Consider the following 26016-nt stretch of genomic DNA (forward strand, 5'->3'; position numbering starts at 1 on the left):
TATATATATATATATATGTATGTTTGTGTGTCTGTGTTTGTTCCCCCACCGTTGCTTGACAACCAATGGTGGTGTGTTTACATCCCCGTAACTTAGCAGTTTGGCAAAAGCGACCGATAGAATAAGTACTAGGCTTACAAAGAATAATTCCTGGGGTCAGTTTGCTCAACTAAAGGTGGTGCTCCAGCATGGCCACAGTCAAATGACTGAAAAAACTAAAAGAGTAAAAGAGTTATGTCCAACCAAATATTGAACTAAACTAAAGACTAAATAAACTAGATAAACTAAAAGCTAGCTTTAAGAACTAGGGCTTTTAACTTTTTCAATACTGTAATATCCACAGTATAAGTCACCTTACTGAGATATTCTGATTTTAACTTAGTCAATATATAAAGCCTTTATATTTTCCCACTTTTGTATAATCCAGTCACTTTGGTTTAAAGTGGACTACAACACAATTTTGTGCTTTTGGTGAAAAGATGTTTAACATTTTCATTACTGTATTTATTTTGAGATGTTCTGTGTTTCTTTCAATTACGTTAAATATAACAAAGAATTTAGTAAAATAACTTAGCTATCATTCAGCTAGTGTTAGTAACATAAATTGCGGCTAAAGTTTGGTGGAAGATTTGAATTCAAAACTTATGAAAACAAAACATTTGTACTCAAAGCCAGAGCTGGTTTCAGCCGAGTTGGTAACGAAAGGGTTAATGTTAAATTAAAATTGATATTATGGGAGAATTAACTCCTAAAATATTTGTGTAATGTCAAATACTTCTTAAAGTTGAAAGTTAAAACCCCAGTTAGTAGCAACATGTTATTTAATATTATCTGTCTGATACACATTACAAGACAGTCTTTTGTATTTTGATATAAATATAATTCTCTACTCTGAAATTTGACTAAAGTTAACTACAGTAGTGAAAAGGTTAATGTCAGTTGTAAGAAAGAGTGAAGTTGATATTTGCTAGTAGCAATTTATCCTGAACATTGCCGCCATTAATGCTTTATGACTGTTTTTCAATACTGATGTGGGTTGAATAGGTCTATTTTTTAGCACAGTATCTCACCACTTTTCAAGGTCCTTCATTATTTGATGCACAAAATAGCAGAGAAAAAGACAATCATTAATCTTGTGTATATCTTACTCTGGTCAATATTACAGATGTTGAGCAGTAATTCTGATCCTGTCAAACAGGTTTTTTTAACTCAAACACAAGGGATCTTATTTTATAATAAGATATATTAATAAGAGTGTATATATATGTTTATCAATTTGTGTTGCTGGATTCCTGATGTGAAATGAGTTAATGGACATGAGTTAAAGTAAGAACAGTAATAAACAAATAAAAAACAAATATATAGTGTATTTATTTGTTAAAATTTTTTTTTTTTAAATGACATCCCAAAATACAAGTGTATATATAAATATATATATATATATATAGCATGGAAAGCGGACGTTAAATGATGATGATATATATAAATATATATATAAATGTAAAAATTCTATAATTATGAGTATAATTATAATTATGATTCAGCAAAAATTTGCTTCACCACATACCGAAATTTAGAAATAGCAGTTAAAACTAACTATTTCACTACCATAAGACAATCTTCCAGACAGCAATACTCGACAACTCACACAAGTAAAGAGATATTACTGTCATTATATATATACATACACACTTGTGTATATATATATATATGTGTGTGTGTGTGTGTGTGCGTGCATGGGCTTTGTAAAGTTTCTATCTACCAAATTGACTGTGGCCATGCTGGAGCACTGCCTTTAGTCAAGCAAATCGACCCTTGGATTTATTCTTTGTAAGCCTAGTACTTATTCTATCGGTCTCTTTTGCCAAACTGCTAAGTTACGGGGATGTAAACACACCAGCATTGGTTGTCCAGCGATGTTGGGGGGATAAACACAGACACACAAACATATATATATATATATATATATTATATATATATATATATATATATATACGACGGGCTTCTTTCAGTTTCTGTCTACCAAATCCACTCACAAGGCTTTGGTTGGCCCGAGGTTATAGTAGAAGACACTTGCTCAAGGTGCCATGCAGTGGGACTGAGCCTGGAACCATGTGGTTGGTAAGCAATTACTTGCCACACAGCCACTCCTACACCAAAACTCTGTACAGACAGATTTTTTTTACATGCAGTACCTTCCTATGCATAGAGCGATGGCTAACCATTAACAAACACACACACACACACTATATATATATATATATAAAAGATATGTACATATATAGCATTGAAAACATATATAATATATATATTATAGTAGTTGGTTATAACAGAAATAATTGAGATTTTTTAAAATATAAATACATTTGTGCAGATGAAAAGAATTGCCTGATAGAAAAAAAAGCATGCATCACCTACAGCTTATATTTGTGTGTGTGTGTGTGTGTGTGTGTGTGTGTTTTCTAAATGATATTGTGTATCAACATATCACGGTTCCCAACTTTTGAATTCCAATAGCAAGGTAAAAGTCAAGCTAAGGCTACAGCGGAAGACACTTGTGTGAAATGCCATGCAATGAAATTGAACTGGAACCATGCAGGTACAAAACAAACTTCTTAATCAATGACAGACTTTCTGTCTAGTCACTGAAACTGCTAGAAATAGCACCAAATTTCCATTAAGTTACTGTATCAAAAGAAAATGTGACAGACTGGATATAGTGTTGTCCAAGGGGTACTATTGTTGAAATTAAATTGGGATGGTCATAACTGGAATGCCCATGGTCATAGGTGTGCTTGATAAGGGCTGGCTTGATGGTGAGCAGCAACAATAACAACAACAACAAATAACCAATGTGTGACATATTAGAATGGAGACTTCACAACTGACTGACTTACCAATGGCTTTCCTCCTTCTTACTCACTCATTCAACTGGTATTTAACTTTGATGCAAGGTGGTCTACTCTTTACATAATTTTCATGGATTTGTGTGTGTGTGTGTCGGTGAGAGTGTGCAAGGTGGTGTTGTGCTTATTCTCTTTCCCTCACACCCTGCTGTCAGCTGACTAAACAGCGTAAACACAAATAATATATATAATTGTCTTCATTCTAGCTGACTTTATCTAGCAACTGTCATTTACATAATGAACTTAACTATTGTGTGATATAATATGTTTACCTTCATACACACACACATTTGTGTGTGTGTGTGTGTTTTTACTGATTGTCTGTGCCTTTGTAATTGTCTATGCAATGTGTGTGTGTGTATGTATATATATATATATATATATATGCATCTCTATCTCTCTCTCTCTCTATATATATATATATATATATATATATAAAAGATATGTACATATATAGCATTGAAAACATATATAATATATATATTATAGTAGTTGGTTATAACAGAAATAATTGAGATTTTTTAAAATATAAATACATTTGTGCAGATGAAAAGAATTGCCTGATAGAAAAAAAAGCATGCATCACCTACAGCTTATATTTGTGTGTGTGTGTGTGTGTGTGTGTGTGTGTTTTCTAAATGATATTGTGTATCAACATATCACGGTTCCCAACTTTTGAATTCCAATAGCAAGGTAAAAGTCAAGCTAAGGCTACAGCGGAAGACACTTGTGTGAAATGCCATGCAATGAAATTGAACCTGGAACCATGCAGGTACAAAACAAACTTCTTAATCAATGACAGACTTTCTGTCTAGTCACTGAAACTGCTAGAAATAGCACCAAATTTCCATTAAGTTACTGTATCAAAAGAAAATGTGACAGACTGGATATAGTGTTGTCCAAGGGGTACTATTGTTGAAATTAAATTGGGATGGTCATAACTGGAATGCCCATGGTCATAGGTGTGCTTGATAAGGGCTGGCTTGATGGTGAGCAGCAACAATAACAACAACAACAAATAACCAATGTGTGACATATTAGAATGGAGACTTCACAACTGACTGACTTACCAATGGCTTTCCTCCTTCTTACTCACTCATTCAACTGGTATTTAACTTTGATGCAAGGTGGTCTACTCTTTACATAATTTTCATGGATTTGTGTGTGTGTGTGTCGGTGAGAGTGTGCAAGGTGGTGTTGTGCTTATTCTCTTTCCCTCACACCCTGCTGTCAGCTGACTAAACAGCGTAAACACAAATAATATATATAATTGTCTTCATTCTAGCTGACTTTATCTAGCAACTGTCATTTACATAATGAACTTAACTATTGTGTGATATAATATGTTTACCTTCATACACACACACATTTGTGTGTGTGTGTGTGTGTTTTTACTGATTGTCTGTGCCTTTGTAATTGTCTATGCAATGTGTGTGTGTGTATGTATATATATATATATATATATATATGCATATCTCTGTGCTTGTGTGTACATGCATAATTACATTCAGTCTTATACACACATACAATATATATATCAGCAAACTGAAAAAAAATCAGACATACTCACAAACTGATTTAAAATTTGCTGCAATATTATTTTTAAAAATTAATTAAAAACCCAAATGTTAATTAATGTCTTGAGCTGGTCTTTGAGAAAATAGATGTCAGTAAGATGAATATGCATAAGAAGATAAGAGAAGAAAATGTTTGTTTTCTAAGACTATAAATAGCTAATTAGTGCAGGGCATAATTAATTGGGAAGTGATAGGTCACGGGGTATCTATTTTCACATTTATTGAATAAAAATAGTTCTGTTTTGTTGTTTAGCCCTATGTCTATCTTAATTGTGAAGATGTATGATCAAAGATGTTCCAACATTGACTATTCTATCTTCATTCAGTCACAATGTGTCCAGGTTTATGTTACTTGATGCGGCATCAAGAAAACTTTTATTTTTGAATTAAGGGAAATCTTATCATTGTTGGCGAAAGGGCACAAATTTAGGGAGAAGGTTTAGTTGCTTAACCTGAATCCAGTACATGATTAGTACTCTATCTTTATCAATGCTGGAAGGATGAAAGACAAAGTTAATCCCTGCAGGATTTGAACTCAGGAACATATAAACAGTGAAACAAATACTGTAAGGCATTTGGTTTGACGCTCCAACAATTCTACTAATCAACTACCTTTAATAATCTGTATGTAGTAATTCAAATATGGAGAACCTTGCCTCTCACAATATAGAAGCATTTCTCATGGCACCAGCAGACAAAATGGAAAAGGTGTTGCCCCAGATGATAGTGTGGCAGATGCACTGGAACAGCCACTCTGAGTTGTGGACAACAATCTCTGCCCTGATAGTGGTAAGCAGGGATATGGTCCAGGGACCAAGGATGCTGGAGGTCTCAATTGCCACAATTTCAACCATAAACCTGTCAGAGAGTGACCGATACCTTGACGTTTTTTTTCTTCTTTGCCTAATGAGCAACAGAGCCTGGGCTGGTAACTGACACATCAAGTTAATGCTAAGGTACAAGGCCAGAAACTTCTAGGTGAGTTAATCAATTAAGTTGACCCTGGTCCTTGACTAATCTTTATTGACTCCACACAGATGATTTTGGAAGTTTTATAATGATTGGAGAAGTATGGGGTATTGATTGTAGAAGTTCTGTAAAGGCATTTGGGACATGGGATTTTGATTGTGGTAGTTCTATAATAGCTGGAAAAAATTGAATATGTTGTATGTGTCATGCTAAACTTACATGAAAGACAGAGCATAAGTGAAGTGAGAGATTAAATATATCAATAGAGGTGATTGCTCTTCTGTGACCATGAACTGTGAATAGAAGAGGATTACTGCTTGAAAAAGTGCTGTATACTGACATTGAAAGTATTTCATAGTGATACTTTAGTCATGGTGACTTAAAATTCAAACTGAATGGGGTATTTGCTGTACTGCACAGTTTTATCAAATCCCTGCCAGTATGAAAAAATGATGTTGTAACAATAATAATAAGGATGGTTTATAAGTTCACAAATTCTTAATTTAACAAATTGTCAATACATACCCAGACATTCGTATACTTTATTTTTATTCACCCCTTACCTCACCACTACCACACTATTGCCTCCCCTCTAATCAGGCTTTTTTTTTATCTTGTAATTGTAAAAGAATAAGAAGGAGATTTAAAGCTGTTTTCCCTCAAAATGTATAAAAATATATTTGAAATTTGAGTCTGCTGTATATAATTTGAGACGTTTTTTCTTCCCCCACACATCCTGTGATTTTTTTTTCTAAGCTTTCATTGTCTAGAGTCAGTTCTCTTAAAACGAAACTTAGAATAATGAGATTCATATATCAGGGAAGGGGCTGAACAGATGTCAGAAATTACAGGACTTATCTCTTTGACCTCATGTATCAGCAAGGTTCCAGAAAGAATCTGATAACTTACTTAGAGAAAGATAAAAATTCATGTTTTTTGTTTTAATTATGACTTAGACGAAAAAGGACAATACTTATAACCTTTTTTTCAGAGACTCTTAGATTTGTGGAAAGAAAAGAGGAAACTATCCTGAAGTGGGACACTTGGTTTGAATACCTGCAGCAAAGTTGACATGTTACTGTATTTCTATTGAAACACACTGCCTTCATTTCAATTAATTTAAAAAAATAAGAAGAATTTAGTAAAAAAAATTTAGTCATTTTTAAGCTGGTGTTTGGAACAGAAATCAACATGAAATTTTGACTGAAGTTTTTAATTTAGAGCATTTTAAAACATGGAGTTTGTTTCATAGAACCATGGGTGGGTTAGTATCAAAAGAGGAAGGTGGTGAGCTGGCAGAATCATTAGCACGCCGGGCAAAATGCTTAGTGGTATTTCGTCTGCCATTACATTCTGAGTTCATATTCTGCCGAGGTCGACTTTGCCTTTCATCTTTTCGGGGGTCGATAAATTGAGTACCAGTTACGCACTGAGGTCAATGCATTTGACTTAATCCGTTTGTATGTCCTTGTTTGTCCCCTCTGTGTTTAGCCCCTTGTGGGTAGTAAAGAAATATGTATCAAAAGAGTTAAAAGGCATGTGGTAATGTCAGGCCAGGTGACAGATTAAATCTACCCCACAAAGACAGGAACAGTTTCTCTGATGTGCTTTCACACAGTTTCTATTTGCTCAAAGTGTCACACACTGGAAATAAAACTAGAACCATGTGGAAGAAAAGTGAATGTCTTAACCACATAGCTTTATCTTCTGAGTGAGAATAATCATCACTGTGTGTGTGTGTGTGTCCATCCAGTTAGAAGTAATCTGAGTAATTAAGTTACTAATCTTCTTTCTGGGTCATATAAACACTCCATATTTCAGATAGTTTAGCAGTTGTGGAGATAAATCTTCTCACTGTTTAGGATTTTGCTTGCTGCTTTCCAAAGAATTCTCATAAGTTTGTCTGTAACGTCCATGCTTATTTTCACACTTTCTTCGTTTTTTTTTTTTACCTTCTCCATGAACATTGTTTTGCATTTTCTTGTATAGAGGATTCTTGATAAATTCTAAGATCTTCTGTTGCTTTGAACAATAGTAGGTCATGTCTAGCCCTTGCTATATTTAAAAAAAATTATTTTTTAAAAATTAATAAAGATGGGGAATGCTATATGATGAAGTAGGTAGCTAGAAGGAAAACTCTGATGCAACACCTGCGACTTCGTTTACGTGTTATAATGTAGAATAGTTATTTTTAATAAGCAAATGCATGTGAAGTGAGATTGACACACTCAGCTGAAAAACCTTGGAAGTGGTCCTCCACCATAGCCTCAGTCCAGATTACTGAAACAAATAAAAGATTGAGAAAATGCTGATGAAATTTGTATCGTTAAATTCTTGCTAACTAGTTTTATCCTTTTCTTTCTTTCTTTCTTTATTTATTTCAACAGAAAATTTTGAAGGCAATAAACAAATGTTGTTAGAACTGAGAGAAAAATTCAACTCACTGCAAAAAGAAATGCACAAGCTAAAGGTATGTAGACTCCTCCTGCTGCTGCTGCTTCTCATCCTCCTCCTCCATTGAACACTGGGATCAATATAATCAACTTAACCTTCCCCTTGAAATTACTGGCCTTGTGCCAATATTTGAAATTATTATTATTATTACTAATGTGGCGGGTTGGCAGAAATCTTAGCATGCCAGGCGAAATGCTTAGTGGTATTACTTAGTCTGTCTGTACATTCTGAGTTCAAATTCTGCTGAGGTCAACTTTGCCTCTCATCCTTTCGGGCTCGATAAATTAAGTACCTAGTTGCATAATGGGGTTAATCTAATCGACTGGCCCTCTCCCCAAAAATTTCAGGATTGTGCCTAGAGTAGAAAAGATTTTTACTACTACTACTACTACTACCACCACCACCACCACCACCACTACTGCTGTTGCTGCTGCTACTACTACTACTATTTCCTTTTATCTTTTTGGAGGGTTTATAGAATACATGCCAGTCTAGTACTGGGTTTGATGCATTTGACTCCCCTCTCCCCTCAAAAACTACTGACCCTTGACAAAATTTAAAATCACTATTATTATTAGGATGGTGGATGGATAAAATTGTTAGAGCAATGAACAAAATATACCTTATGCCATTTATATCAGTTCCTTATGTTCTGAGTACAAATTCTGTCAAGGTCGACTTTGCTCTTCATCCTTCTAAATTCAATAAAATAAAGTACCAGTTAAGTACTGATGTTGATGGTATTGACTTATCTTTTTCTCTCTGTTAGTCTTGTATGTAAATCAGAAGCAGGTAAAATGCCTTTAGGTACGTCTGTGATGAAATCCTGGTAATGCCAATTTCAGCTTTCATTCTTTTTTGAGGTCAATAAAATTAAGTACCAGTTGAGCACTGCGATTGACCTAATCTCTTCCCACAAAAATTGGTTGCCTTGTGCCAACATTTGAAACCATTATTATTATTATTATTGAGTGCATTGCCATCACAGTGACACCGGGGTAAAATATACGAAGCCCAGTATACCCATCATGACTACCTGTCTGATAAGAGTACACCAGGCACATGCATCACAACCATATGTGCGCAACATGGCGATTTCATATCAAGATAAACAGCACATGACCTTGCAGGTGGGACCCAGTTAGAATTTTCTTCTAGTCAAGTAACCCATTCCACTCAAAAGGTCTCTGAATAACGGTTGCTTAAGGATGTTGAACGAAACACCCATGTTTCCAGAGGTGAATTATTAAAACCCCGAAGAATCCCTCTCAACACATGGCTATGATGCTCCCCCACTACTTCTGCTCATGATCAGAGATACACATATTGTCAGCCACTAAGGGACATGCTCAACTGGTTATGGTCAAACAACTGACAAGCAAATCTGTGGTATTGAGCAGAATATTTGTTGTAGCTCATCTTTTATACCAAAACAAAACAATGTACATGATAACACTTCCAGTCAGTTAAGATCAGAAGCCATGAGAGCCACTGTCAGGTACTGCATCAGGGCATTGGTACTGCACCAGGGCATTTATTATTATTATTATGTTTTTTCCTTCTTTCTTCAAATTTTCTTCTGTTTCTCGCTGAGTGTTTTCCATACACCTAGGGCAGAGAAGGGCATTGTATGCATTCCCAGATTACATGCGCAAATTCACAGATAAAATATGTATTTAAAAATTAATAAAAAATAAATTCATGGATGGATGTTATTTTCACAACGATAGTGCTCTTCTCAGTACATGAGCCGTTCCAGTTAATACGATTTTTTGCACTTCCTGTAGGGATGGTAAGCCTGGAATCATTTTCAAATAGGTTTCAGTACCTATTTTTATCATTCCTAGAGATCCTACAATCACTGGTACTGTAGTCACCTTGAGATGCCACATTTTTTCAATTTCCATTAGCAGGTCTTTATATTTACTAATCTTGTCAAATTCTTTCGCCGCTATATTGTGATCACAGGGAATACTCATGTCAATTAATAAACACATCCTTTTATAGTCCTGTCGGTCTGCACGGGGAAGTCCCATAGAATCGACACATTTTCTCCCTCAGTCACAGCTTCAGGATGATGTTTATACCATTTGTCAGCGGTTTTGATCTTATAATGCCGACATATTGTCCAGTGTAAATACTGGCCGACTCTGTCATGTCTTGCTTTATATTCTTTATATTCTTTTATTATTATTATTATTATTATTATGATATTTTTATTTTCATATAAGTACACCTCTGCTGGTGTCACATAAAAAGCACCTAATACACTCTGTAAAGTGCCTGATTTTAGGAAGGGCATTCAGCCACAGAAACCATGTCAAAGCAGACAATTGGAGCCTGGGTGGCTCTCTGGCTTGCCAGCTCCTGTTAAGTTGTCTAACTCATGCCAGCATGGAAAACGGATACTCTTTTACTTGTTTCAGTCATTTGACTGTGGCCATGCTGGAGCACCGCCTTTAGTCAAGCAAATTGACCCCGGGACTTATTCTTTGTAAGCCTAGTACTTATTCTATCGGTCTCTTTTACCGAACTGCTAAGTTACAGGGACGTAAACACACCAGCATCAGTTGTCAAGTGATGTTGGGGGTGGGGGTACTTTATAAAGAGGACAAGAGTATATAACTTTGGTCTGAAAATGAGTTGAAATAACCTTTTGGTATAAGCATTATACTAATTCACTTAGTATTAAAGTTATTGTATTGTGGCCATGCTGGTGCACTACTGCTTCATTTACAGTTACAATTGTGGTGCTGTAACCATGGGCACTACATGTCTTCTATTTATATATTACTGTAGTTATTGTTGGATGTGACTATCTGTATTAGTGTGTTTACTGTTGCAGCCATTTGACTGTGGCCATACTGAGGCAGTCTGTAGTGGCCATCTAGATTGCTGTTTGTATGATCCACAAATATTTATACATTTATTCTTCTTCTTTACAGGAACAAAATAAAAGTTTCCCTCCAGTCTTCCAAGATACTGGTATGTATATTGTTATAATAACTTATAAATTCCACCAGATGTAGATCTATTTTTTTGTTTATATTCATATACATTTTGTAAATTTACATGTATAAAATAACTTTTGTTTGTTTATTTTTACTTGATTTTTTTTTATTTTGCTAAAATGTGGCAGGCTGTGATGTGGTGGTGGTGAGCAGGGTAGAGTATTATGTTAATTTGAAATTTTCTCTTTATTTAAAGCTGTCACTTCTCCACCTCCAAACCTTCCATCCAGAGATGATGAAATTGCACGTATAATTAGTGAAATGACTTTACCAATTATGTTGTCTCCTATCCCTTCAGAACATAATGAAGAGGTAAGTAGTCTTGTGTACTCTTTTACTGGTTCTGCCATGTAGTAGTGTTTGTGTACATCAAAATGTGTTCTCTTTGTTGTAATGTTGTTAATAATTTTTCAGTTGTGAAGGTGGCGAGCTGGCAAAATCATTAGCATGCTGGGCGAAATGCTTTGCAGTATTTCATCTGCTGTTATGTTCTGAGTTCAAATTCTGCCGAGGTCAACTTATCCTTTCGGGGTCAATAAATTAAGTACCAGTTATGCACTGGGTTCGATGTAATCAACTTAATCCCTTTGTCTGTCCTTGTTTGTCCCCTCTATGTTTAGCCCCTTGTGGGCAATAAAGAAATAAGAATCATTTGCACACCAGACAAAATGCTTAACAGCATTTTGTCAGTCTTTATTTTCTGAGTTCAAATTCCACCAAGGTTGACTTTGCCTTTATCCTTTTGGGATTGATAGAATAAGTAACAGTTGAATATGAGGTTGATGTAATTGACTTACCCATTCCCTGAAATTGCTGGCCTTGTGCCAAAATTTGAAACCAATATTTTTTCAGTTGGGGCACGGTAGAATTTTTAGAATGTTGGATAATCAGTCTTGCACTATTTAGTTATGTCCTATGTTCTAAATTCACCAAGGTTGACTTTGCATTTAATCTTTTCAGGATCAATAAAATAAATTACCTGTCAGGTACTGAAGTTTAATTAATTATACTCGCTCTCAAAAATTCATGGCCTTCTGCTGCCAGTATTAAAAATCAATTATTCTCAGTTTTAATGTAGTATATTTTCACATGTGTATCATTTATTACAGTACTACCTCTATGACCCAGCGTTGCCGGATCTAGTGCTAGCCAAGCATATATGGTCTTTCATGAAAATCCTGCTCTCTTGTCATTCACTTGGTCTAACTCGTTTATTAATTATTCCCTGCATTTCTCAAAGCAAAAAAGCGTGCACGTTTGAAAGCCAAAACACATCATAACGCGTCTTCGCAAAACACAAAAATGCGCTGAGTCATACAGACTGTCTGCAAATGTGAACGCGCATGCAATTGTCAAGGGTAAAATTATCTCCGTCCAATCAAAAAGCAGCTGGCAGTCTATTGACGTATCTAGCTGTACCGCGTACAAATTTCTATGTTTTAGCGATTTTGAATGGATATGCCCATAACTTATGAGCATAAGGGGTCGGTTTATCGATTTTTTTAATGGCTTTCTGGGGTGACTGGGGAAATGAAAAGATCTTCACGACCACCCTCAGGCAGTTTTGAAAGCCCATAGAAAATGTGAACCTTTTACATGTAAAACTGTGGATTTGTATTAAGGACACACAGGCACACAAACATTTTGCCGTTTATAGATATAGAGATTGTGTTATTATGTGATATAAAATAATAATTTATTTTAAGTTATAATATTGTTAGTAATAAGGCAGTAAGTTAGCAGTCATTAAAATATTGGATAAAATGTCTAATGATATTTGCTTTGGCTTTTTTTGCCCTGAGATCAAATGAAAGGCAAAGCTAACTATCAAGGTCAACTTTGCCATTCAGTCAATAAATAAAATACTTTGAAGGCATGTGACCTATAGGTTAAGGCTCTGTACTTATGATTATAAGATCATGGTTTTGATTCTCAAACTGGGCAGTATGTTATGTTCTTGAGCAAAGCACTTCATTTCACATTGCTCCAGCCCACTCAGCTGTAAATGAGTTCCAACTTTATCTAGGAAGTTAACAGAGATGATTGTTGTAATCTTAGTCACTTATATGCTATGGAAATCAGGTTAAGCTCCAGCCTTATTAGTCCTAGGGCTCATTAAAAAAAAAAAGTACCATCTCAGTGATTGACACACTTGGAAAGGGACAGTCACTTTCAGATAAAAGACACAACATTATGCCACATCATCCTTATGACTCCATTAGGTATTGAAGGCCCAAGGTGTATAGGTTGTAATATAGTATATTTGTAATTTAATGTTTTGTTATACAATGTTATTATTCAGCTTCATGCCAGACATAATCAGACAGAATTGTGATCAAAGATGTTCCATACAGAACAATCTAGAACTGCATTAGCCAGTGTGTCCTCTTTTCCAAGACGAATTGAGGGAGATTTGGCTGCTATTTTGGCATGCTAAGTCACCATGTTGAAGATTCCTTGTCAGTTGGGGTATGTTGTTAGTTGTAATATGTTGTGTTACATATTGTTGGGGAATGTAACTTGTAGCATTGATGTTTTATAAGCTGAAAAGTATTGTGTTATAAGCTTTTTCTGTGTTTTGTATATAAGCTGTCATGCATTAATATCAATTTCAGTGATGTGCACTGTTCATTTAGAGGTTTGTTTCATGTATTTCTGTATTAAAACTATGGTAACTAATTATATTAGGATGAAGCCTGCAGATGTGGCTCTATGGGGTGGTGGGGGAATCTTGTTTTAACCCTGCCACAGCTTAACATAGTTATGATAAAATAAAGTATAACATGTTAAAAATATGGGCTAAAGAGGAAGATACTTTATACAATATCTGTGTAGAATTAGAGAAATAGGAATCATTATCAAATACTAAGATTAACTTTTTTTAATTTTATGTCTGATTTGAGTTAAATGGTTCTACAAACTCGTGCATTTACGTTTGTTTGACCCTTCAGCATTCAGATTTCTTTTTCAAATTTATTGCTTATTTATCCACATTGTTTTGAATTAATTATGCATTATTTCATAGCTTCAAGATTTCAATGATGCGATTGTTTATTTTTAGAATGACATTGCAGGGTAGGTGTGAGAGGTTTAACATAAAACAGGTAGAATATTTGGGCCAGATTAAATGCTAAAGGGTTAAGTATTGGATTGTCTGGAAAGTTCATGCCGATTTTTAAAGGAAAGAGAAACGTCAATAAATACTTGCCATTACATTTTTAATCAACCAAATATGAACCATTTTGTTGCATAATGCGTCTCCATCTTTCCTTTAACTTGAAAATACCCTCTTCCCAGAATTGAGGTGGTTTCATGGCAAAGATTTCATCAAGGTATCTTTTTACGTCATTCAAGGAATTGAAATTTTTACCATTAAGACTATTCTGCAGAGACCTGAATAAGTGGAAATCCGAAGGAGCAATATCTGGTGAATATGGAGGGAGGGTAACACATCCCAGTTGAGCTGCAGCAATTTTTGTCTGGTTCCCAAAGCATCAAGTGCTGAAAATGAACTTTCTTATCATCCATTTTAAAGGGTTACAGAATTAACACAGGTTATAGGAACATAAACGTTATTCCACGAAAAGATAGCTTAAACTGTGCTCTAAACGGAGGTGTAGTCAAATCCTATTTTATGGACTCAACCATATTCTAAAATAAGTCGAAAGGTGAGCTACTATAAATCGGCATGAACTTTCCTGACAACCCAATAGATACATGTACATGGTCAGTGTTTTATGTAACCTGTTACAATTCATAGCATAAACATTACATATGCGCATGTTGAATTGTAAGCAATTAACTATCATAAATAACATTTACATGAATATTAACTTTCAACATTTTAATATGCTTGTTTTATTTTATTTTATTTATATTTATATTTTAGGATGATGAAAATTCATTCTGTAGCCTTCCAGATCAGAATGGCTGTGATGATGGTTCTGTTGACCACTTTGCAGAAATGTTGGAGACAGAATTTCTTAAAGGAGTTGATGCTGACAGTGAAACCAATAAAGTACAAGATGCTGTGATGCTACCAAATGACAATTCTTGCCATCTTTTGCAATCTCCTCAGAATGAGGATCATTTACAGGTTAATCCTTATCAAATAAATGAAAATGGTATCAATACTACCACAATTGTCTGTGATAAAAATAGTGAAAGTGGTAATGATCATCTCAATGCTGAACAAGGTTGCATGAAACAAGATTTAGAAGATGGAAGTTCTAAACAGTTTGAAAGTGTTCCTGGCACAGCAATCCGTACAGACGTTATCCAGATAAATGACACAGAACTTTTACCACGTTCTGGTAATATAAATTCTGGAGATGTCTCTACACCTGATTCTGTAACATATCACAATGTTGCCTATAATTACACTGATACAATGCCAAGTCATGGTGAAACATTGTTAAATGATAAAATCAATACAAATCCACCAGCACCTAGAAAATGTTCAAATTTGTTTGATGAAAACTTAAAGAAATCTAAAGAAAACAAGGAGCAGGATATAATTAGTGAATCTTTGGTTGAATATCAGAATGATAATGATAATAAATGTGATATCAAGTGTGGCTATAATTCTGATTGCAGCAAAGCAAATTCAAACAAAATTTTGGAAAACCATATAGCAAAAGATCTTAGTCAAACTGCTGATAATTCAAAGTTTGATTCTGTTACATTCCATGAAGATGCTTATAATAACACTGAAACTCTTTCAGTTTGTGGTGTAACATCTTTAGAAAATGAAATTGATGCAAATCTATCAGTTCAAAGGAAATGTTCAGATTCGTCTGAAGGTACCTTAAAGATATCTAAAGATAGGAAGAAGAGGAATATCCATAAAGAATCTTTGGCTAAAAATCAGAATGACAATGATAGAAACAAATCTAATACCATGTGTGGTTATAACTCTGATTATAACAAAATGAATTCAAAAGAGGTTTTAGGAAACCATATTGAAGAAAATTCCAGTGAAACTGTTGATATTAAGATTGGATCACTGTCTGCTAAGATTCCTGCAATAACAAAAGATTTATCTGAAGCAGACTTGAGGTTAACTATTTCTGAAACATTTCAGCTAACTCAACCTCCACATCACCAAAATGACATCATTAATTATCATCATTCACAGAATAACTCCCAAACCTTAGATACTGAAAATTTTAAAGATGAAAACCTAGCAGTTAAAAATATTTTAGATGATAAAAGCCTTCTTCATGAATTTTCTTTGTCTAAAGATGATAAATCTTCAAATCTTTCCTTGTTATTTAACAAATCAGACAGTAAATTAAACAATTCAGAAACTCACTTTAACAATTCAGAGATTAAAGTCAACAATTTAGAAACTAAAGTTAATAATTCAGAAACTGAATTTAACAATTCAGAAATTAAATTCAGTAATTCAGAAACTAGATTCAGCAATTCAGAAACTAAATTCAACAATTCAGAAACTAAATTCATTGATTCAGAAACTCAATTTAACGATCCAAAAACAAAATTTAACAATCCAGAAACTATATTTAACAATCCAGAAACTAAATTTAATGATTCAAAAACTACATTTAACAATCCAGAAACTAAATCTAACAATCCAGAAACTAAATTTAACAATCCAGAAACTAAATTTAACAATCCAGAAACTATATTTAACAATCCAGAAACTAATTTTAACAATCCAGAAACTAAATTTCACAATCCAGAAACTAAATTTCACAATCCAGAAACTAAATTTCACAATTCAGAAACTAAATTTCACAATTCAGAAACTAAATTTCACAATTCAGAAACTAAATTTAACAATCCAGAAACTAAATTTAACAACCCAGAAACTAAATTTAATGATTCAGAAATTAAATTTAACAATTCTAAGAAAACAAATATCATATCCACATCAGTCTCTCTTCCTAAAATATCTGAAATAGTTATTGCTAATAATGAAATGGAAGATCTAAATGATAGAACTAGTTTGGTATCCAATGAACCAGCAGCATTGAAACTCCAAGAGAAAGTTTGTACTGAGATTAACAATGGAAATACTTCCAGTGAAGAATTTAATGATTTTAGTGATGATTCTTTAGATTTGGATTACAACACATCTAAGAAAGTGGGCTTTCAAAGAAATTCAGTAGAATATGTAGCTGATGGTGAGATAAAGGAACGTCACCTGATTAAAATTGAACATTCATATGCATTAGAAACTATGAACGATGAAGATAGCTTGATATTTTCTGATTCACTCTCTGAGCAAGAAATAGATTCAAGTTTAGCTAAATGTTATACAACAAAACCTAAGCCTACTACCTTTATAAATGACTTGTTTGGTATTTGTAGTTCAGACTCTGAAAGTGAGAAGCAATTTTCAAATAGTGATATTCCTTTAAAATCTGTAAATAATAGTGATAGAATAGAAACCAGTACAAACTCTGATGACCCAAATCCCCAAATCTTCCCAGTGAAATTAAAAGAATTACAGTCTGAAGATATTCCTTTAAAATCTGTAAATAAAAGTGATAGAATAGAAACCAGTACAAACTCTGATGACCCAAATTCCCAAACCTTTCCAGTGAAATTAAAGGAATTACAGTCTGAAGATATTTCTTTAAAATCTGTAAATAATAGTGATAGGATAGAAAGCAATAAAAATTCTGATGACCCAAATTCCCAAATCTTTCCAGTGAAATTAAAGGAATTACAGTCTGAAGAGAAGACAATGCCTGAAGATAAAAATCTGCTGATCCGATGTGACTCTTTTAATACATCTCTAGATGTTGATGATAATAATGAAGATTCACAGCTGTCGAATTTCAGCATTAAGACAAATATGGAGCATAAAAAAGTTACTGCAACTGGAACAGCTTGTGGAGACATCAAAGAAAATAGTAAACCTTCCCAGAAGGTTGAAGAAGCTCCATGTATCAGAACTAATGTTGTAAATAATAAACCATCATCTCATATTAAATGTTCTGTAACCTTTCTCCAACATTCTACTTCATTATTGGATTCTATAAAATCTAAGAGCAAAGCAGTAGAGAATGGGAAAAACAATTCTGTGAGTTCAAAACAATTAGGATTTGAACAGGTCGTTGATTTCTGTCACAATACTGAGAAATCCCAGTCAGAAAACATAGCACATGACACATCATATCCAAAGATCTTTGCTCGAGAATCTAATGAAACTACTTCTAGTAATGATAGTCTGACATTAATTGAAGAGTTCATTTTAGTTGCTCCTCTGATAACTCCATTCCCAGATACTTTAGAATTTATCAAAAAACATTCTTCACACACAGATACGGTAAACAGTAAGTATGCTGTTGATCAAATCTCAACAAAGAGTTCTGTAGAGAACCCTTTGCCTCCACATCTGTCCATCAACTTTAGGAAAAGACCAACTGAAAATTCCATTCTACCAAATATCAGTAGTGGAAACAAAAACCATGTTAATAGTCAAGACAGCAAATACCCTGATGAACCGGTGCTAAAGAGCAGCAAGCAGACCCCTGTGAAAGTATTCAATCTTTCCCATAATTTATCATCTGACCAAAATGTCCCCAGCAAAATCTCAGCTACATTTGCTCACAGAAGGAGATTATTAAATAAATCCAGGTAAGAAATAAAAATTTTGTTGTCTCTTCTTCTGTATTGATGAAAGTTAGGATGTTGTTGTTGTTTTAGCCAAGCTTGATAAAAAAACAGGCCACTTAATGTATCTAGGACTGCATTATATAAGATCTTCTATTCTTTTGTTCTTTTTAAAGTGTTAGTCATTAGAGGGAGATTTGATATTCATTGGCTTGTTGAAAAAAAAATAACATCTATTGTTTGGTGATAGGAATAAAATTGTTTAGAGTCTTAATGAGTTTTAATCATTAGCACACCAAACAAAATACTTAAAGGCATTTCTTCCAGCTTTACATTCTGAGGTTGGCTTTACCTTTTATTCTTTCAGGGTTGATAAAATAGATGCCAGTTAAGCACTAAGGGTCGATGTGATCAGCTTCCATTTTCCCTCTAAATTGCTGGCCTTGAGTGAAAAACTAGAAAGAATTATTATTTTAATATCCTTATGAGTACAGAGTCATGACTAACATGCAAAATTTGTAGACAACATTATTTACACGAGATAGAATAATCACAGCCAGAAACACCAATTCAATGAGTAATCACTTTGATAGGGTTTCTGTGTATCGTAGGTCTTCTCATGCAGAAGTCTCTGGAGATACACCATAATGACAACAGCTCAGTTTATAGAATCTACTGAATATATATTTCATCATCATCATCATCATCATTATGACCATGAAGACAACGACTGTTACCTGTTTATCTCTAACAATGCTAGTGCATAAAAGCACCCACCACACTCTGTAAGGTGGTTGGCATTAGGAAGGGCATCCAGCTGCAGGAACCATGCCAAATTAGACTGGAGTCTGGTGCAGCTCCCCAGTTCAGGTCAAACCACCCAATAAATGCAGGCATGGATGTTAAATGATGGTGGTCGTGGAGGTGGTGGTGGTGGTGATGATGATGATGATATACTCTGTGTTCAATTTGTATGTGTATTGTGTGTCTGTGTGTGTCGACTTGTGTGTAAGTGATTGTGTAATGTTTTCTACGGGGTGGGCCAAAAGTCACGAAAAGGTATGAGATGTTAATAAATTTTTTAAATTATTTTTTTTATTTAGCTGTGATTTTTTTCTCACCTAGCTTACATCTATTGTGTGTATGATATTGCAGTATTCAGATGGCTGCACCAGACACCAATCTGATCTGGCAGAGTTTCTACAGCTGGATGCCCTTTCTAATGCCAACCACTCTGAGAGTGTAAAGCACCCACTACACTCTCGGAGTAGTTGGTGTTAGGAAGAGCATCCAGCTGTAGAAACTCTGCCAGATCAGATTGGAGTCTGGTGCAGCCATCTGGTTCGCCAGACATCAGTCAAATCGTCCAACCCATGCTAGCATGGAAATCGGACGTTAAACGATGATGATGATGATGTAAATTTAAAACAGAAAATAAAAAATTAAGAATGACTTTTGGCCCACCCTTTAGTAAGTGGATTGGTATTTTGAAAATAAAGTGTTTTACTTAATGAAACAATTATATGTTTGTAACAATGTAGGAATTAATGAATCATGGCACCTGATTCACTTTGGTACTGTCTGTCTCATTATTTTATGAGGCCAGAGAGGTCAGAATATGCTGCAAACTCAATTGATTCCAGTTATGTATCATATATTATCTCTCAGCTGCAGAATGTCATATCAAGATTATAAGTGGGACATTTGCCCTCAATTATAAACTGTTAAAGATAACAGTGACATGATTTGATTTTATTTTACTTATCAAAGGCGTTTATTTTGTTTCTTATTTCTTTATTGCCCTCAAGGGGCTAAACATAGAGGGGACAAACAAGGACAGACAAAGGGATTAAGTAACTGGTACTTAATTTATCGACCCCGAAAGGATGAAAGGCAAAGTTGACCTCAGCGGAATTTGAACTCAGAACATAACGGCAGATGAAATACCTATTTCTTTACTACCCACAAGGGGCTAAACACAGAGAGGACAAACAAGGACAGACAAACGGATTAAGTCGATTACATCGGCCCCAGTGCGTAACTGCTACTTAATTTATCGACCCTGAAAGGATGAAAAGGCAAAGTCGACCTCGGCGGAATTTGAACTCAGAATGTAATGGCAGACGAAATACCACTAAGTATTTCGCCCGGTGTGCTAACGTTTCTGCCAGCTCACCACCTTAAATTTTATTTTGTTTATTTTGTTTCTAAGCTTACTCAGGGTCTATCTCCCTTATTTCACCCTTCAACCAGATTAGCCCTTTTAAAACTGAACCACTACTATATGACAGTATTCAGAATTAATACAACACTTTGCAAATATCTTTTCTAAGTAAAACCACCCATAGAAGAGAATATGACCATGTAGTTGTGGTAGGCTATACAAAGGCGAAACATGCCGCCCCCTTAAAGTAAGGGTAGAGGAACACTGTAAAGCTGTGACACGAGGGGAATGTTGGAAAATCAGGCATAGCCAATCATGTATGGGAAAACGGAGACCACCTCCCCCTGTGGGATGAAGTTAAAATAATCGACAGAGAACACCACTGGAAAATACGAAAATTAAAAGAGGCTACACATATGCTTGGATACAATAACCTCCTAAGTAGACCGAGTGCAGATATGAATGTAATATGGGAACCTGTAGTAAGGAAAGATAAAATACTTGGTTTATAAGCCCTCAAATTCATTCTATAATTACCCATGGGCATATGGCATAGTGGATAAGAACATGGGCTACTAACCCTAGAACTAATAAAATAACTGTTCAGGTGGTTCAATGATTGTAGTTGATAGTTTCTATTACTTAGGTGATATAATTATTTCCTAGATGTAATTTGCAATTATTACCTTGTGGATGTAGTGAATACATAGTAGCTAGCATAAATAAGGTCTGAAATTGTTGTTTCTGTTATCTCTGCCTGTCTGTCTGTACCATTAGCAGACTATACATAATAAAGTAAGAAGATGGTCTGTGTCAGCGTTTAGTGTGTATACACAGTTCAAAATTGAAATGAAATGATTTGGTGTAAAGAAGTGGGGGAAAATCTAAGGTTCCTAACTTTCAAACAAAAGATTCATCATCATCATCATCATCATCATCATTTAATGCCCGTTGTCCATGCTGGCATGGGTTGGGCAATTTGACCAGGGCTGGCAAGCTGGATAGCTGCACCAGACTCCAGTCTGATTTGGATTGGTTTCTATGGCGGGATGCCCTTCCTAATGCCAACCACTCTGAGAGTGTAATGGGTGCTTTTATGTGCCACTGGCACAGGTGCCATATGTGTGACACTGGTATGTGCCACAACTGTGATTTTGCTCAGCTTGACAGGTCTTCTTCTCAAGAACGACATAATGCCGAAGGTCTCGGTCACTAGTCATTGCCTCTGTGAGGTCCAAAGTTCGAAGATCACGCTTCACCACCTTGTTCCCTCTCTTCCTGGGTCTACCTCTACCACAGGTTCCCTCCACAGTTCGGGATCGGCATTTCTTTACACACCTGTCCTCTTCCATATGCATCACATATATATATGCTTATATCCTGGGGGGGGGGACCATGAGTGTTATTCCCTCAAATGATATCTAATTGAAAAAAATATTTCTTGTGTAAAATGTTTGATTCTGTCTTTTTTTTTCATTAAAATAATTATTTGTATCTTTTAGATCCTTAAATCGATCACATCATCTGCTTTTAAGCAAGAAGACTGGTCAGTTGAAAGAATTTAAAAAAGAGTCTCATATTACAGCCGTCCAGACAACTGAGAAACTGACAAAAAAACAAGTTCAGTTTGAATCTATTTCTGATCTGAAGTTAAAGAAGGCTGAAGAAATTAAGAAGTGTTTTGTCAAAGCTGGAGAAGTTATTGGTGATAACTCTGTTACCACTTCAGAAAGTAAGCTTCCAGAAACTTCCAATGTAGATATAATATGCAAAAGTGTCGGTCAGAAAAAGCACAAAAGATTAAAAATTGATAAAACATCAGAAGATTCCACTGAAGAACAGCTCCATAAAAGACAGGTATGTTTTAGGTTTCTCTTCAATGGCACACATCTTTATAGTTATTTTTGTAAATTTACTGCACATATGCTTGGATACAATAACCTCCTAAGTAGACCGAGTGCAGATATGAATGTAATATGGGAACCTGTATTAAGAAAAGATAAAATACTTGGTTTATAAGCCCTCAAATTCATTCTATAATTACCCATGGGCATATGGCATAGTGGATAAGAGCATGGGCTACTAACCCTAGAACTAATAAAATAACTGCTCAGGTTGTAGTTGATAGTTTCTATTATTTAGGTGATATAATTATTTCCTAGATGTAATTTGCAATTTTCTATACTAGTTTTTGAGGTGGGATGGTTCCTTGTAAATGTTGATACATAGGCATAAGTATGGCTATGGGTAAAGGTGTGTCATAGGAAGTTTGCTTCCCAACCACATGGTTCTAGACTCAGTCTCACTGCATGGCACCTTGTGCAAGTATCTTCTACTATAATCCTGAGCCAACCGAAATCTTGTGGTTGGCCCTTCCTAACACCAACCATTTTATAGTGTGTCCCAGGTGCTTTTTATGTGGAACCAGTACTAGTGAGATCACCAAGTAACATGCAAAACAAGACCTCTTAAGTGAGGTGGGAGCAGTATTGAGGGAGGTGCCAGGTGAGGAGAGGTTAGGCTATGATAGAGGGATGGAAACCGGTGTCTTGCAATAGAGGGGATATAGGGCTATTTCAGTTGGAAAAGGAGAGGTGAGAGAGAAGATGGTGAAGATGTGCTGGGGTACACCCTCAACTTACAGGGAGGGGTAATATAAGCGAAGTGGTACAGAGGATTGGATAGGGTTAATGGGTAGGAGAGTTTGTGGGAGTATGGAAGGGGGATGAGAGATGGTGATGAGGAGAGTGGAGTTAGAAAGATGAGTTGTGAGGGACAAATTGCCTGCTAGTACCCAACTTGTCTTTCCTTGCATCAAGTGCATTATAAGGAAAAATGAAGGTCAATAATTTTTGAATTTCACAAGTCTGTAGTGTTGCTGCTTTCATTGAGACAATACACCCTGTCAGTACATTTGAAGATGACTACTGAAGGCGAAAGATCTGTAGCACTTCAGTATAAAGCTGGTTGCATGCATGTAACTTACAACAGATGTATTACACTATCCTTCTGAATAACTTCAATGGATGAAAAACATGTTCTCTCTGGAGAAGATACCAGTTTTTTGCAGATTGTAGTGAGTTTTTCCCACATTATAAACTGCATTGATTCTGCTGCACTGATTACAGCAGTAAAATATATCATCCTGGGTACCTACAATTTATAGAATTAGAAGCTAAATTAAGTAAGATTGTAACAATTATAACAAGTTAGATGCACCAACCTCATCCATTACTCTCTTCCTACCAAGTGAGTTAGGAGGACTTTAAATGATTCATAAGCATTATTGTTGCTTAATGAACACCAGTAAATAAAAATAAGGGTGGAGGGATAATCTATAAGTTTTTATATTTAACATTGTGCTATTATTACTCTATTTTATATTGAATTTTCTAGACCAAAATTTACAACCAAAAATGGTAGGTTGATTTATACACCAAACAACATTAGAGGACCAAAAATACCCTGTGAAAAGCAACAGGTTTTGGAAAGACAGTGTTTGTTCACAATACATGTTTACATTGTATATTATGTTGTGTGTCATGTTACATTTCATAACAATTGTTTGTTTGTTGCAGTGTAAAGAAAACCGAGTGATAGCCGAGAAAACCAGATCAGCTTCTCATAAAGGTAAATTTAAGAAACAAAAATCTTTATCAAGGCTACTTTTTTCTTTTATTTATCTTGTAAGTAATTCAAAACTATGTGGAAGTATTTATGTGTATTTCACATAATGTAGTACCAGGTCTTATCAATTCAATACTAGACTTATAAAACACAAACAAACCACGCAAAGCTCATCAAGGTCTTTGCTTGATCAACTCAGAGAAAACAGTATTACGTGAAACTCATTTGATGTTTTGGTCTTGTTTCATATTTTAGAGCTTTATTAGAGTAACGATTCTTTGTCTGATATTTTGTACATGACTCGTTGACAGAGCGGCTAACTGGCTTCCATGCCAGTGGCACATAAAAGGCACCATTCGAGTGTGATTGTTACCAGCATCGCCTTACTGGCACTTGTGCCCGTGCTAGTAGGGTGCCAGGAGCACCATCCGAGCATGATCGTTGCCAGAGCAGCCAACTGGCTTCCATGCTGGTGGCACTTAAAAGGCCACCATTCGAGCGTGATTGTTATCAACATCACCTTACTGGTACCTGTGCTGATGGCATGTGTAAAAAGATTCGAGCAAGGTCATTGCCAGTATCGCCTGACTGGCCCCGTGCCGGTGGCACATAAAAAGCACCCACTACACTCTCGGAGTGGTTGGCGTTAGGAAGGGCATCCAGCTGTAGAAACTCTGCCAGATCAAGATTGGAACCTGATGCAGCCATCTGGTTTGCCAGCTCTCAGTCAAAATCGTCCAACCCATGCTAGCATGGAAAGCGGACTTTAAACGATGATGATGATGTCTTCAAACATTGAGCAAATGGATAAATAGATGAAATGTGATTTTGAGTCATGTTATGTGTCATCTACTGAGATATGGAAAGTTGCTATAGAGCAACCCTATTTAATCCATAGCAATATGGAAATGTAGATGTTAAAATGAAGATCATCATGGCATTGTCTATGTCACCAGTCATGGTATCAAGGGTTTGAGAATAGAAAAGTAATGAGTTGTAATTTTTATTAAAGCTGTCACATGGTACCATTTATTTTTGTTTTCTTTCTGTAGTTGAACGAGAGTTGGTAAATTATTGGAAGTCTTTATCATCACCACCAAGTGGAACAATTGAGAAAATATTTAACTCCAGATTAGAACCAGCATTAATTATAAACAGTCTGGTGTTGCAGATTGTCAAGGTAAGTAAACTTAAAGAGACTGGGAACTTAGCACCACACACCATATTAGAGTTTTATTGATTTTACAGAAAATGCAAGAAACTGTTTAAAACTACTTGGTTATCTAAGAGAAGTGTAACAACACAAACTCATTTGCCTGTTTTTCCATGATAGCATGGGTCGGACAGATATGTTATTAAAGTATTGTTTTACATCTGGATACCCTTTCTGCTGTGAACCCTTACCCGTTTTTCAATTAAGGGATCTCTTGTACCACATGTCTTCAAAATTATGAAGTGAATGGATGATTTGTTGATATAAAACATGACAACACCACCATTGCTTGTAGCTCACAACTTTCATAAAACACAAATGTAAACAAGAACACAGACATACACACACACACAGGTTTCTTTTCAGTTTCCATCAATCAGATTCACTCACAATCCTAAAGTAAAAAAAAATTGTCCAAGGTGGTGTGCAGTAGGACTGAACCCCAAACTTCATGGTTAGGTAGTGACCTTTCTTAACCACTCAGTCATTCTCCCACCTGTCTTATAAA

At 35.2% G+C, this 26016-nt stretch overlaps 1 protein-coding gene and 1 long non-coding RNA gene across 5 annotated transcripts in view; one reads left to right on the forward strand and one right to left on the reverse strand.

Moving 5' to 3' along the window:
* LOC118762470 overlaps positions 1 to 3143 on the reverse strand; it is a 9704-nt gene extending 6561 nt beyond the window's left edge. Inside the window, exon 1 of the long non-coding RNA XR_004998222.1 lies at positions 2898 to 3143. This is a non-coding gene — a long non-coding RNA (uncharacterized LOC118762470). The remainder of the gene's footprint in view (positions 1 to 2897) is intronic.
* The window catches only part of LOC115209629 (probable serine/threonine-protein kinase DDB_G0282963), an 87065-nt gene that overhangs the window by 36605 nt on the left and 24444 nt on the right, over positions 1 to 26016 (forward strand). The window contains exons 9-16 of one of the 4 annotated variants that reach the window (XM_036501041.1): positions 7840 to 7922; positions 10852 to 10891; positions 11114 to 11229; positions 14807 to 17468; positions 17580 to 18528; positions 22171 to 22525; positions 24247 to 24298; positions 25348 to 25475. In XM_036501041.1, coding sequence (XP_036356934.1) covers positions 7840 to 7922; positions 10852 to 10891; positions 11114 to 11229; positions 14807 to 17468; positions 17580 to 18528; positions 22171 to 22525; positions 24247 to 24298; positions 25348 to 25475 — 4385 coding nt within the window. Of the gene's footprint in view, positions 1 to 7839; positions 7923 to 10851; positions 10892 to 11113; positions 11230 to 14806; positions 18529 to 22170; positions 22526 to 24246; positions 24299 to 25347; positions 25476 to 26016 lie in introns of all 4 variants that reach the window. The other 3 variants (XM_036501043.1, XM_036501042.1, XM_029778079.2) reach the window with 3 other exon arrangements.

The sequence above is a fragment of the Octopus sinensis genome, linkage group LG3 (assembly GCF_006345805.1).
Source record: "Octopus sinensis linkage group LG3, ASM634580v1, whole genome shotgun sequence".
NCBI classification, from domain to species: Eukaryota; Metazoa; Mollusca; class Cephalopoda; order Octopoda; family Octopodidae; genus Octopus; species Octopus sinensis.